Source organism: Oncorhynchus nerka, linkage group LG9b (assembly GCF_034236695.1).
Source record: "Oncorhynchus nerka isolate Pitt River linkage group LG9b, Oner_Uvic_2.0, whole genome shotgun sequence".
Lineage (NCBI taxonomy): Eukaryota > Metazoa > Chordata > Actinopteri > Salmoniformes > Salmonidae > Oncorhynchus > Oncorhynchus nerka.
The window spans coordinates 28240070-28254656 of record NC_088424.1 but is presented as its reverse complement, the minus strand read 5'-3'; the positions used below and the strand labels follow the sequence as shown (position 1 = coordinate 28254656).

Sequence of the window (14587 nt, the reverse complement as noted above, 5' to 3'; positions counted from 1 at the left end):
GTCAGTCTATTAGTCAGAAATACACGTTTTTGTTGTTGCCCTTTTCTATGCTAAGTCTATCAATATCCACCAAAGACCACAGAGAGCTGAGTTTTGTCATGCTTATACTTACGGTATAATGCTTATACTAATACTTTATTGTGCTCTACAGATAATGCATTGATTCCATAATGCAATAGACTGCTCGTTAGAGATGTATCATCATACTCAAACATTGTGCCACTCTGCTGCTTCCTGTTATTTAACCACCATCCCAGTTGTTGTGTGGGTGTACAACCAGAGTGGTCAAGACAAGCTGAACACAGTTGGTTGGAGGTATTTTTTGTATATTTTATAAATATATATATATTTTTACCTTTATTTTTACAGGTTTACAGGGAGTCATGCCGAGTGTGAGTGTGAGACTGTCTTTAGTTTTCTGCACTTGTTTGAGCTTGTGTGTAACTAATAGAAAAGTCCCAAAAGTGCAAGTCCCGACCTGGCACTTCCAGGCAGGTTCAATCAAACTTATTTGAAAGAAAACAATACTTTTTGAACCCAGGTCTAGTTGTTGGTGGTGAATATTAATTCAAGTGGCTGTGAATGACTAATGGGAGTCAAGGCTCTGGAGGGTATTCTTTATTGAGGAGTATCATTTTGTTGAGGAGTATTATTTTGTTGTGGAGTATTATTTTGTTGAAGAATATTATTTTGTTGTGGAGTATTATTTTCTTATTTAGATGGGCTATTTTTAACTAGTTTGAGTCGTGCCGACATGATGTAGACTCATCAATGTGATTCACAGTAGCTCCCAGAGGCCCCCGTCACAGCCCTCCTCAGTGAGTTAATGACACCATTTTCACTCAAGGCTAGAAATTAATAATGAAGGAGAAAGTGTCTCATGTGGAGCCTCTTACGATAGCCAAGACAAACACAGTCTCTCACGCACACACACACACACACACACACACACACACACACACACACACACACACACACACACACACACACACACACACACACACTAACAGAGTGATGCAGCAGCAAAGCTGTGGGTATCACAGTTTACATAAAACAGGTCCCTCGAAGTGTTGCCCTGTGGGAAAGAGGCTCTCAGGCCAAAGTGACTTTTGAACACACTCAGATAAATGTTACTGTAAAAGGTTGTTGCCATGGATACTACATTAGCTCTGACTGCTTTGATGCCAGTCTCTATTTGAACCATTCCATTGTCCATCCATCCGTCATCTGATAATCCATCCATACAATTCTAATTTAACTGTAACTACCAACATCCACAGCCATTCTGTATAACATGAGTATAGCAAACATTAGGAACACCTTCCCAATATTGAGTTGCAATGTTTTGTATACTCAGTGTATATATAATAGTTTCCATTCCAATATAATCAGCATTGTCATTATCATTGGTTTGTCACGATTGTCTTGAACTGTATATAATAATGTAAAAAAGCTCTGTCCTTAACCTTGTGGCCCTTACACCGTTTGAGTGGGTGATCCTGGCGACCATCACGGCCAACTGCATCGTCCTGGCCCTGGAGCAACATCTTCCTGGGGAGGACAAGACCCCCATGGCCAAAAGACTGGTGAGACCACAGGCCTTGATCGTTTAATATTAGGCATTTAGGCTCCATCTCAAATAGTACCCTACTCACTATATAGTGTTGTAACTTAAATGGGTTACAGCATTTACAGTTTATTCATAGCCAGACAGAATAATTTATTATTACAGTTTACAAGTGAGGTCTATGTATTTTATTGCAATACATATGACAGAACTATTTACACCTTTCTGTTGTATTGGTTGAAAACTGCAAGTACCATAATGTCTTGAGGCAGAAAGTGAGAACAAGATGTTTTGTACAGTCTGAAGTGGTCAAATGTAACATGGACGATTCAATTCACTCAAAGAACCTTTCATCGCATAACTAAAAAGGTACAGTTGAAGTTGCAAGTTTACATACACTTTTGTTGGAGTCATTATTGTTTTTCAACCACTCCACAAATTTCTTATTAACTAACTATAGTTTTGACAAGTCGGTTAGGAAAATTACTTTGTGTATGTCACGCGTAATTTTTCCAACAATTGTTTACAGACGGATTATTTCACTTATAATTCACTGTATCACAATTCCAGTGGGTCAGTTTACATACACTAAGTTGTCTGTGCCTTTAAACAGCTTGGAACATTCCAGAAAATTATGTCATGGCTTTAGAAGCTTCTGATAGGCTAATTGACATAATTTGAGTCAATTGGAGGTGTACCTGTGGATGTATTTCAAGGCCTACCTTCAAACTCAGTGCCTCTGCTTAACATCATGGGAAAATCAAAAGAAATCAGCCAAGACCTGAAAAAAGACACATTTTTTGTAGACCTCCACAAGTCTGGTTCATCCTTGGGAGCAATTTCCAAATGCCTGAAGGTACCACGTTCATCTGTACAAACAATAGTACACAAGTATAAACACCAGGGGACCACGCAGCCGTCATACCGCTCAGGAAGTCTCCTAGAGCTGAATGTACTTTGGTGCGAAAAGTGCAAATCAATCCCAGAACAACAGCAAAGGACCTTGTGAAGATGCTGGAGGAAACGGGTATAAAAGTATCCATATCCACAGTAAAAACAAGTCCTATATCGACATAACCTGAAAGGCCGCTCAGCAAGGAAGAAGCCACTGCTCCAAAAACCCCATAAAAAATGCCAGACTACGGTTTGCATCTGCACATGGGGTCAAAGATCGTACTTTTTGGAGAAATATCCTCTGGTTTATGAAACAAAAATAGAACTGTTTGGCCAGAATGACCATCATTATGTTTGGAGGAAAAAGGGGAAGGCTTGCAAGCCGAAGAACACCATCCCAACCGTGAATCATGGGGGTGGCAGCATCATGTTGTGGGGGTGCTTTGCGGCATGAGGGACTGGTTCACTTCACAAAATAGATGGCATCAGGAAAATTATGTGGATATATTGAAGCCACATCTCAAGACATCAGTCAGGAAGTTAAAGCTTGGTCGCAAATGGGTCTTCCAAATGGACAATGACCCCAAGCATACAGTCGTGGCCAAAGATTTTGAGAATGACACAAATATTAATTTTCACAAAGTCTGCTGCCTCAGTTTGTATGGTGGCAGTTTGCATATATTCCAGAATGTTATGAAGAGTGATCAGATGAATTGCAATTAATTGCAAAGTCCCTCTTTGCCATGCAAATGAACTGAATCCCCAAAAAACAATCCCCCAAAAATTATCTCCAGCCCTGCCACAAAAGGACCAGCTGACATCATGTCAGTGATTCTCTCGTTAACACAAGTGTGAGTGTTGACGAGGACAAGGCTGGAGATCACTCTGTCATGCTGATTGAGTTCAAATAACAGACTGGAAGCTTCAAAAGGAGGGTGGTGCTTGGAATCATTGTTCTTCCTCTGTCAATCATGGTTACTTGCAAGGAAACACGTGCCGTCATCATTGCTTTGCACAAAATGGGCTTCATAGGCAAGGATATTGCTGCCAGTAAGATTGCACCTAAATCAACCATTTATCGGATCATCAAGAACATCAAGGAGAACGGTTCAATTGTTGTGAAGAAGGCTTCAGGGCGCCCAAGAAAGTCCAGCAAGCGCCAGGACCGTCTCCTGAAGTTGATTCAGCTGTAGGATCGGGGGGACACCACTACAGAGCTTGCTCGGAAATGGCAGCAAGCAGGTGTGAGTGCATCTGCACGCACAGTTAGGCGAAGACTTTTGGAGGATAGCCTGGTATCGAGAAGGGCAGCAAATAAACCACTTCTCTCCAGGAAAAACATTGGGGACAGACTGATATTCTGCAAAAGGTACAGGGATTGGACTGCTGAGGACTGGGGTTTCTCTAATTGTTTGGGGCATACGGAAAAATACTTGTCCGGAGAAGACAAGGTGAGCGCTACCATCAGTCCTTTGCAGAGTCCACAGTAAAGCATCCTGAGACCATTCATGTGTGGGGTTGCTTCTCAGCCAAGGGAGTGGGCTCACTCACAATTTTGCCTAAGAACACAGCCATGAATAAAGAATGGTACCAACACATCCTCCGAGAGCAACTTCTCCCAACCATCCAGGAACAGTTTGGTGATGAACAATGCCTTTTCCAGTATGATGGAGCACCTCGCCGTAAGGCAGAAGTGATAACTAAGTGGCTCGGGGAACTAAACATTGATATTTTGGGTCCATGGACAGGAAACTCCCCAGACCTTAATCCCATTGAGAACTTGTGGTCAATCCTCAAGAGGTGGGTGGACAAACAAAACCCCACAAATTCTGACAAAATCCAAGCATTGATTATGCAAGAATGGGCTGCCATCAGTCAGGATGTGGCCCAGAAGTTAATTGACAGCATGCCAGGGCGGATTGCAGAGGTCTTGAAAAAGAAGGGTCAACACTGCAAATATTGACTCTTTGCATCAACTTCATGTAATTGTCAATAAAAGCCTTTGACACTTCTGAAATGCTTGTAATTATACATCAGTATTCCATAGTAACTTCCATAGTAATCTGACAAAAATATCTAAAGACACTGAAGCAGCAAACTTTGTGAAAATTCATATTCGTGTCATTCTCAAAACTTTTGGCCACGACTGTACTTCCAAAGTTGTGGCAAATTGGCTTAAGGATATCAAAGTCAAGATATTAGAGTGGCCATCACAAAGCCCTGACCTCAATCCTATAGAAAATGTGTGGGAAGAACTGAAAAAGCGTGTGCGAGCAAGGAGGCTGTCACGCTCGCTAACCTCAAACTCCCTGTCATAAATCAACCAAGTTGCAGCGTGCATGTAGTTCCATATCTTTTAATGAAAGTGAAACCGAAACAATCAAAAAAACAAACAGGTAAACAGCAAAGACCGTGACCCAACCTGGGTGCCCACAAACACACACAGAGAAATAATTACCCACAAAACACAGGTGGGAAAAGGCTACCTAAGTATGGTTCTCAATCAGAGACAACGATTGACAGCTGCCTCTGATTGAGAACCACACCCGGCCAAACACATAGAAATAGAAAATCATAGAACATGGAACATAGACTGCCCACCCAAATCACACCCTGACCAAACCAAAATAGAGACATAAAACACTCTCTACGGTCAGGGCGTGACTGAGACCTAACAACCTGACTCAGTTACACCAGCTCTGTAAGGAGGAATGGGCCAAAATTTACCCAACTTATTGTGGGAAGCTTGTAGAAGGCTACCCGAAATGTTTGACCCAAGTTAAACAATTTAAAGGCAATGCTTCCAAATACTAATTGAGTGTAATGTAAACTTCTGACCCACTGGGAATGTGATGAAGGAAATTAAAGCTGAAATGAATAATTCTCTCTACTATTATTCTGACATTTCACCTTCTTAAAATAAAGTGGTGATCCTAACTGACCTAAGACAGGGAATTTTTACTAGGATTAAATGTCAGGAATTGTGAAAAACTGAGTTTAAATGTACTTGGCTAAGGTGTACATATATATATATATATATATATATATATATATATATATATATATATATTGGGAATAGGGTGCCATTTGGGATGCACATTACTTGCACATAGTAAACAATATCCATCCATTGCACTATTGGTTAGAGCCTGTAAGTAAGCATTTCACTGTTGCATTCGGCACACGTGACAAATACACTTTGATTTGATTTGAACAATATACCTAGCGGCCCATTTCCAGGTTAACAAGTCTAATTGCCATTCGGACCTATGGTTTCTGTTGGCTGTGATATGCCGCGTTCACTTGCTATCAGAAACTCGGAACCTAACTTACAGTTTTTTTTGATGGCTTTGGTATTTTCACAAGTATGTGGTACATTTTCACAACTCTTAGTACAAAAACTCCAAACTAGTCACACAGCCAGTCTTTCACTCAAAACCTGCCATTTTTGGTTAACCAGGCAAGTCAGTTAAAAACAAATTCTTATTTACAATGACAGCCTACACCGGCCAAACCCGGACGACACTGGGCCAATTGTGCACCGCCCTATGGGACTCCCAATCACGGCCAGATGTGATACAGTCTGGATTCAAAACCAGGGACTGTAGTGACGCCTCTTGCACTAAGATGCAGTGCCTTAGACCGCTGTGCCACTCTGGATCCTTTTAGATTGTAAAAATCTCTCACCACACAACCATTGATTGAAAATATCTTTAATGTGAAATGTAATGAGAACATTCGTTTAATCACCAAAACACAACATAATGATCTTTTACAGTTTTTAGTACTTTTAACTACAAGTTAATCCAATAGCAAACAATGCAAGATATATGTTTCAAATCACCCTTAGAAGTATAAATGACAGTAGATTACACAGATTTCACATTAGGCAATACACTTACATTAGCCAACAAAATTGACAGAAAATTGTCAGAAGAGGTTCCACCCACGGCACCGAGTTCTGGCCAGGTTGAAGCCCGCTTCATCAACAAAGATTTACCTGTGATGGTTCACAGCAGGATCAAGCACTAACACCCTCGAAAAATATATTTTGGCAAGTTATTTTTACAGAATAGTTCCAATATGATATTGTGAAGTAGCATGTGCATCAAATAGTAACAGTAATACAGTATATAGTGCTGTACCAGAACATACTCGGCCTGCAGTTTTTTCACCAGGTCGTTGTTTCTCTCGAAAGGCACCCGGTAAATATGTTTTATAGATACCTGGTGCCTCTTCTAAAGGAGGGAGATTGTTGGTAGGCTGATGAATGCCACATTGGCAAAGGTGTCATCGTTTCTCCTCAATGTTCTGCTTTTTTTCGGACAGCAGTGTGTCATTGTCATTCCTGGCCCTCACCATTTCCACCACTGTCCACTCCTGCTGGTCGGTCAGTACACTGCCACGGCCACCACCACGGGCTCTTCTGTCAATTCTGAGGGTAGAACAGAGTATACTGTCAATAGATCATACCTTAAGAATACCAATATGTTTTGGTAATTTACATGCATTACTATATTTAATTTACTGTACATGTAAAGGTAAAGCATAGTGAATATCCTGCAGACTTGCCAGTTTTCTTGGCGAAATGTTCTCTTGATCAAATTGACAGTTGATCTTTTCAGATTGAGGTGAACTAATCTGTCAGCCTCTGCCATGGTAAAGCCTCTGTTTACCACATCGTCGACGACGATGGCCATGACTTCATTAGACACAGCAGTTCCCTGCCGCCTGCCTCCCTCTCTCTGATGCCCACCTCTCTGACGGGCCCCTTGTCCACCTCTCTGACGGGCCCCTTGTCCACCTCTCTGATGTCCACCTCTTTGATGTGGCCCATGCCCACCTCTCTGACGGGCCCCTTGTCCACCTCTCTGACGGGCCCCTTGTCCACCTCTCTGACGGGCCCCATGTCCACCTCTCTGACGGGCCCCATGCCCACCTCTCTGACGGGCCCCATGCCCACCTCTCTGACGGGCCCCTTGTCCACCTCTCTGACGGGCCCCATGTCCACCTCTCTGACGGGCCCCTTGTCCACCTCTCTGATGTCCACCTCTTTGATGTGGCCCATGCCCACCTCTCTGACGGGCCCCTTGTCCACCTCTCTGACGGGCCCCTTGTCCACCTCTCTGACGGGCCCCTTGTCCACCTCTCTGACGGGCCCCTTGTCCACCTCTCTGACGGGCTCCTTGTCCACCTCTCTGACGGGCCCCTTGTCCACCTCTCTGACGGGCCCCTTGTCCACGAGCTCTTTGATTTCTTCCTCCCCCTTTCTGTCTATCCTGCTCCATGTTTACACACACCCTTTTGCATGGTGACCAAGGTGGTGACCACTATGTAAAGTCAATAAAAAATAACGAGTAGTCATTGTGTGTGGTTATCATGTATCATACATGTCATTTAGATGTTTCTACTTTACAAACAAACACATATTATTTCTGTAGTTCTCAAAATCCATATATAGTAGACAAACCAGTTTAAAATCTATAGGTTTACCAAACGGTTAAATGATTAACCACAGTTGGATTAAGTGATGGTCAAATGTATTTTAACAAATGAGAGGAGAATCATATGAAAAGTATTGTGACCATTGCATTGTGAAAGGCAATTACTTTATATGAAAGGTATTTCTAGATGAAACACTAATTTGTTTAGGTGAAAAAGTTACTGTGGGATGTTGTGTGTTGTACTTCGTTAATTGAAAATGTGCTTAAAGTTTTGAAAAAAACCCGCCTTTTTGATGATCTGTTTTGAGTTTTGTACTAAGAGTTGTGAAATTGTACCACATACTTGTGCAAATAGTACCAAAGCGATAAATAAACCTGTATTTGCGTAGAGCTTCCGATTGGTTTATTCGGATACTTCCCAAGTGGGTAACTCAGGATCATCTTTTTACAACGAGTTAGCCAGTCGGAAATGTCAGAGTTCCCTAGTTCAGACTAGCACTTGAACACTGCATTAAGCTACACATTCTCATGGGTGCAAACCCTCACAAACATACCTGTGTAAATGTACAATATGGTTTGTGTCCCTCTGATGTTCTAATGCATCCATACTGTATCTTCACCCTACAGGAGTGTACTGAGCCTTACTTCATTGGGATCTTCTGTTTTGAGTTTGGCATCAAGCTTGTGGCCCTGGGCTTTGTGTTCCATAAAGGCTCCTACCTGAGGAATGGATGGAATATCATGGACTTCATCGTGGTGGTCAGCGGGTGAGTTACAACTAGTGAAAGGTAGATTGCTATGCATTTATGTGGGACTTTTGGACTAGAAGCTCTGGCACACTTACGATGGACAAATATCACTTGTTTATTTTGTGCCAATGTGTTGGCCTCAAGGCCTTAGTCGGAACATTTTCTTGGAGCTCAGCTGGTGAGGGACAGCACGGGCCTCTTACGTCTCCTCTGCGTGACCTTCAAACCTGTGGCCATTTGTCCACAGTGGTTTTTCCTTGTGGACCCTTTTGCAAACACATCCATATGGATCTTATCTTCTGCAGTCAGGCAGTTACTATTAATGATTGGTTAGATAGCTGTTCATCATTACAAAAAGGTGCTTATACATAACAAGGTGAAGTGTGTGCTTCCCCTGCACAGTGTGGCTATGCAGCCAGCAGATAGGTGGGTGGATAAGTGGATTGGCTGTCGTGTCGAAAACCTGTTTAGTTTTGCCCCCCAGGGCCTCTGTGAATTACATGTAAATGTAGTGAGAAAGAGAGAGAGAGAGCATAGAGAGAGAGAGAGATTGGGTTCATTTCTGCTTTATGTTTATCTAACACTTTACTTCTTCCTAATGCTCTAAGTAAAAAATTTTGGCATCCATATTTGGTATTTTCTGTTGTATGTCGGGAAGCAGCATACAGCATACAGTATACAGGGAAGATGGCTGTTGGCATGTTGACGTCACAGCTCACCCTAACGCCCACGTCTCTCTCTCTTTCTCTCCACTTTCTCTCGCTGAATGCACTTACATAAAAGGACCTGCATCACGTTGACACACCGTTTAGGACCCAAACTCAACAGCTGTTCTATCACCATTTAGTAGATACCCATCGCAAACTGTCTACAAAACATGGAAGAATCTGAAACAGCCTCGGTGCAAAATATTACAGTTACTCAATCACGATAATCAGTGGGGGGTCTCGGCAGGTCAGAGAGGCCACTCTATGTCTGTACTGTCCCTGGATTCAAGTGTTACGAGGACAGACAAACTGTCTGGCATGGTCACATACTGTAGTTTATAGAGGGGTTCGTATAGTGCATCCTTTTGTCTGAGCCAGTAATGAGTCAAAGAGAAAACATCCACGCTGTACTCTTATTGTGTCATGAGTAGTCATCTGTGTGTGTCTGTGTGTGTATGAGAGAGAGAGAGTTTTTAATACGCTGTGCCTGTGGGGACCTCTAGCTCAGGTCAGGACCTGGGTGAATCAGAGCTGTTTCAGTTCCATGCGTCATCCCCTGACAAGTGTCACTATTTCAAATGAGAGATGTGTCATGCTTTTTCCTGCTACTCAGTGCTACTCATGTTCAGTATATTGCATGCTGCGCACTGCATATTATTGTGAGCGTGGTGGATAAAATACTGAATTGTTATACTTGAGAAAAAGTAAAGATACCTTAATAGAAAAGGACTCAGCTACACAAGCAGTTAAGAGCAATGAGCCAGTAACTGAAAGGTTGGTGGTTTCAGCTACTGAGCTGTGAATAATCTGACGATGTGCCCTTGAGCAAGGCACTTAACCCTAATTGCTCCTGTAAATCGCTCTGGATTTGATCATCTGCTACAGTGCATTCAGAAAGTATTCAGATCCCTTCTCCTTTTCCACATTTTGTTACATTACAGTCTTATTCTAAAATGCATTCAATAAAAAACATCCTCATCAATCTACACACAATACCCCCTAATAACAAAGCGAAAACAGTTTTTGGGACATTTTTGCACATTGATCTCAGCCTGTTTCCACTGATCATCCTTGAAATGTTTCTACAACTTGATTGGAGTCCACCTGTGTTAAATTCTGTTGATTGGACATGATTTGGAAAGGCACACACCTGTCTATATAAGGTCCCACAGTTGACAGTGCATGTCAGAGCAAAAACCAAGCCATGAGGTTGAAGGAATTATCCGTAGAGCTCCGAGACAGGATTGTGTCGAGGCACAGATCTGGGGAAGGGTAACAAAACATTTCTGCAGCATTGAAGGTCCTCAAGAACAGTGACCTCCATCATTCTTAAATGGAAGAAGTTTGGAACCACCAAGTCTGTTGCTAGAGCTAGCTGCCCAGAGAAACTCTGACAGAGCTCCAGAGTTCTTCTGTGGAGATGGGAGAACCTGCCAGAAGGACAACCATCTCTGTAGCACTCCACCAATCATGCCTTTATTCTAGAGTGTCCAGACGGAAGCCACTCCTCAGTAAAAGGCACATGACTGCCCACTTGGAGTTTGCCAAATAGCACCTAAAGGTCTCAGACCATGACAAACAAGATTCTCTGGTCTGATGAAACCAAGATTGAACTCTTTGGCCTGAATGCCAAGCATCACGTCTGGAGGAAACCTGGCACCATCCCTATGGTGAAGCAAGGTGGTGGCAGCATCATGCTGTGGGGATGTTTTTCAGCAGCAGGGACTGGAGACTAAGTCAGGATTAAGGGAAAGATGAACGGAGAAAAGTACAGAGAGATCCTTGATGAAAACCTGCTCCAGAGTGCTCAGGACCTCAGACTGGGGCTAAGGTTCACCTTCCAACAGGACAATGACCCTAAACACACAGCTAAGACAACGCAGGAGTGGCTTCGGGACACGTCTCTGAATGCCAGACCCCGGACTTGAACCTAATCGAACATCTCTGTAGAGACCTGAAAATAGGTGTGCAGCGACGCTCCCCATCCAACCTGACAGAACTTGAGAGGATCTGCAGAGAAGAATGAGAGAAACTTCCCAAATACAGCTGTGCCAAGCTTGTAGAGTCATACCCAAGAAGACTCGAGGCTGTAATCACTGCCAAAGGTGCTTCAACAAATTACTGAGTAAAGGGTCCGAATACTTATGTAAATGTGGTATTTCAGTTTGAGATTTTTTATAAATTTGCTTAAATTTCTAAAAAACAGTTTTTGCTCTGTCATTATGGGGTATTGTGTTTAGATTGATGAGAAACAATTAACAATTAATTTAATCAATGTTGGAATAAGGCTGTAACGTAACAAAATGTGGAAAAGGTCAAGCGGTCTGAATACTTTCCAAGTGCACGCTAAATGACTAAAATATGAAAGTCACCCAGTAAAATACTACTTGACTAAAATGATATGGTTTTAAATGTACTTAAGTACAGTGGTAGAAAAGTCACTCAATTGTCATACTTGACTAAAATTAAATACTATTCATAAAATTCCTTATAGGAAACCAGACAGTCAGTTGTTAGTTTGTTTACTGTGAAATATGTATATGGTCAAACACATATTTTTCCCAATAATCTTTCTCCAAAAGTTCCAAAAGAACTTATGTGACATACTTTCTGGTGGAAGGCATGTCCCCCCCCCCCTTTCTCCCCTCCCCTCCGCCATCTAGGAAGTAAGTCAGACATAAGAGGAACAGCACACATGTCACGGCGGTGGCCGATGGGAAATGAAACAAGGCCAGTGGGCCAGTAGCTGGCGGCTTTTCATTCCGTCTGAAATTAATGAAATTGTTGGAGCCTCATCTACAGGGACTCAAGAGCTCAATTAAGAATTCTTCATTTTTATGAGGAGAGTGTGTAGAAAAACCCAGATTTACTAGGATTCTGAACATGTTCAATTACAGTAACTCCCCCGGCAACAAGTTTGGTACCGGTGGATTGGATGTGGTTTATTAGGGTAGACTTGTATGCCAGGTCAATTGTATTGCATATGTCGGTACTCCAATTATGTATTAGTAGAACTGGATAGCTACAGTATATTATGCACTTATACAGTACTATGTATGTTTAGGCGTTTTCTGTTTCATGGATTTGAACATGCAACCCTTTAGTCACAAGTCCATTTCTCTCCATGTCTCTACCCTCTTTGCCACACTGCATCCTATTGTACTACTCACCAATCAATGTAGTACTCATCAATCAATCAATCAATCAATGGTGCATCATTGAGTTATGTTCTCACGCTCTTTTGCTTCTGACCCCTCTCTCTCTACAGTATGTGTCAGACCAGCTCATCGTCCCTGCTCCCCTCACCCCTCTCTCTCTCTCTCTCTACTGTATCTGTCAGACCAGCTCATCGTCCCTGCTCCCCTCACCCCTCTCTCTCTCTCTCTCTACTGTATGTGTCAGACCAGCTCATCATCCCTGCTCCCCTCACCCCTCTCTCTCTCCCTCTCTATGTGTCAGACCAGCTCATCGTCCCTGCTCCCCTCACCCCTCTCTCTCTCTCTACTCTACTGTATGTGTCAGACCAGCTCATCATCCCTGCTCCCCTCACCCCTCATCACCCTCTCTCTCTCTCTACTGTATGTGTCAGACCAGCTCATCATCCCTGCTCCCCTCAGCAGCTCCCTCTCTCTCTCTCTCTCTACTGTATGTGTCAGACCAGCTCATCGTTCCTGCTCCCCTCACCCCTCTCTCTCTACTGTATGTGTCAGAGCAGCTCATCGTCCCTGCTCCTCTCACCCCTCTCTCTCTCTCCTGTATGTGTCAGACCAGCTCATCATCCCTGCTCCCCTCAACCCTCTCTCTCTCTCTCTACTGTATGTGTCAGAGCAGCTCATCATCCCTGCTCCCCTCACCCCTCTCTCTCTACTCTGTGTCAGAGCAGCTCATCATCCCTGCTCCCCTCACCCCTCTCTCTCTACTCTATGTGTCAGAGCAGCTCATCATCCCTGCTCCCCTCACCCCTCTCTCTCTACTGTATGTGTCAGAGCAGCTCATCATACCTGCTCCCCTCACCCCTCTCTCTCTACTCTATGTGTCAGACCAGCTCATCATCCCTGCTCCCCTCAACCCTCTCTCTCTCTCTACTGTATGTCAGACCAGCTCATCATCCCTGCTCCCCTCACCCCTCTCTCTCTCTACTGTATGTGTCAGAGCAGCTCATTATCCCTGCTCCCCTCACCCCTCTCTCTCTACTGTATGTGTCAGAGCAGCTCATCATCCCTGCTCCCCTCACCCCTCTCTCTCTACTCTATGTGTCAGAGCAGCTCATCATCCCTGCTCCACTCACCCCTCTCTCTCTCTACTGTATGTGTCAGAGCAGCTCATCATCCCTGCTCCACTCACCCCTCTCTCTCTCTCTCTACTGTATGTGTCAGAGCAGCTCATCGTCCCTGCTCCTCTCACCCCTCTCTCTCTCTCTACTGTATGTGTCAGACCAGCTCATCATCCCTGCTCCCCTCAACCCTCTCTCTCTCTCTACTGTATGTGTCAGAGCAGCTCATCATCCTTGCTCCACTCACCCCTCTCTCTCTACTCTATGTGTCAGAGCAGCTCATCGTCCCTGCTCCCCTCACCCCTCTCTCTCTACTCTGTGTCAGAGCAGCTCATCATCCCTGCTCCCCTCACCTCTCTCTCTCTACTCTATGTGTCAGAGCAGCTCATCATCCCTGCTCCACTCACCCCTCTCTCTCTCTACTGTATGTGTCAGAGCAGCTCATCATCCCTGCTCCACTCACCCCTCTCTCTCTCTCTCTACTGTATGTGTCAGAGCAGCTCATCGTCCCTGCTCCTCTCACCCCTCTCTCTCTCTCTACTGTATGTGTCAGACCAGCTCATCATCCCTGCTCCCCTCACCCCTCTCTCTCTCTACTGTATGTGTCAGAGCAGCTCATCATCCTTGCTCCACTCACCCCTCTCTCTCTACTCTATGTGTCAGAGCAGCTCATCGTCCCTGCTCCCCTCACCCCTCTCTCTCTACTCTGTGTCAGAGCAGCTCATCATCCCTGCTCCCCTCACCTCTCTCTCTCTACTCTATGTGTCAGAGCAGCTCATCACCCCTGCTCCCCTCACCCCCTCTCTCTACTGTCTGTGTCAGAGCAGCTCATCATCCCTGCTCCCCTCACCCCTCTCTCTCTACTCTATGTGTCAGAGCAGCTCATCATCCCTGCTCCCCTCACCCCTCTCTCTCTACTCTATGTGTCAGAGCAGCTCATCGTCCCTGCTCCC

The 14587-nt window shown here is 44.0% G+C and overlaps 1 protein-coding gene across 1 annotated transcript in view; it reads left to right on the top strand.

Annotated features, from left to right (window-relative positions):
* Positions 1–14587, top strand: part of LOC115114545 (voltage-dependent R-type calcium channel subunit alpha-1E-like) — a 70975-nt gene that overhangs the window by 541 nt on the left and 55847 nt on the right. Inside the window, exons 2-3 of the mRNA XM_065013610.1 lie at positions 1481–1586; positions 8533–8672. Of these exons, the coding sequence (XP_064869682.1) occupies positions 1481–1586; positions 8533–8672 (246 nt within the window). The remainder of the gene's footprint in view (positions 1–1480; positions 1587–8532; positions 8673–14587) is intronic.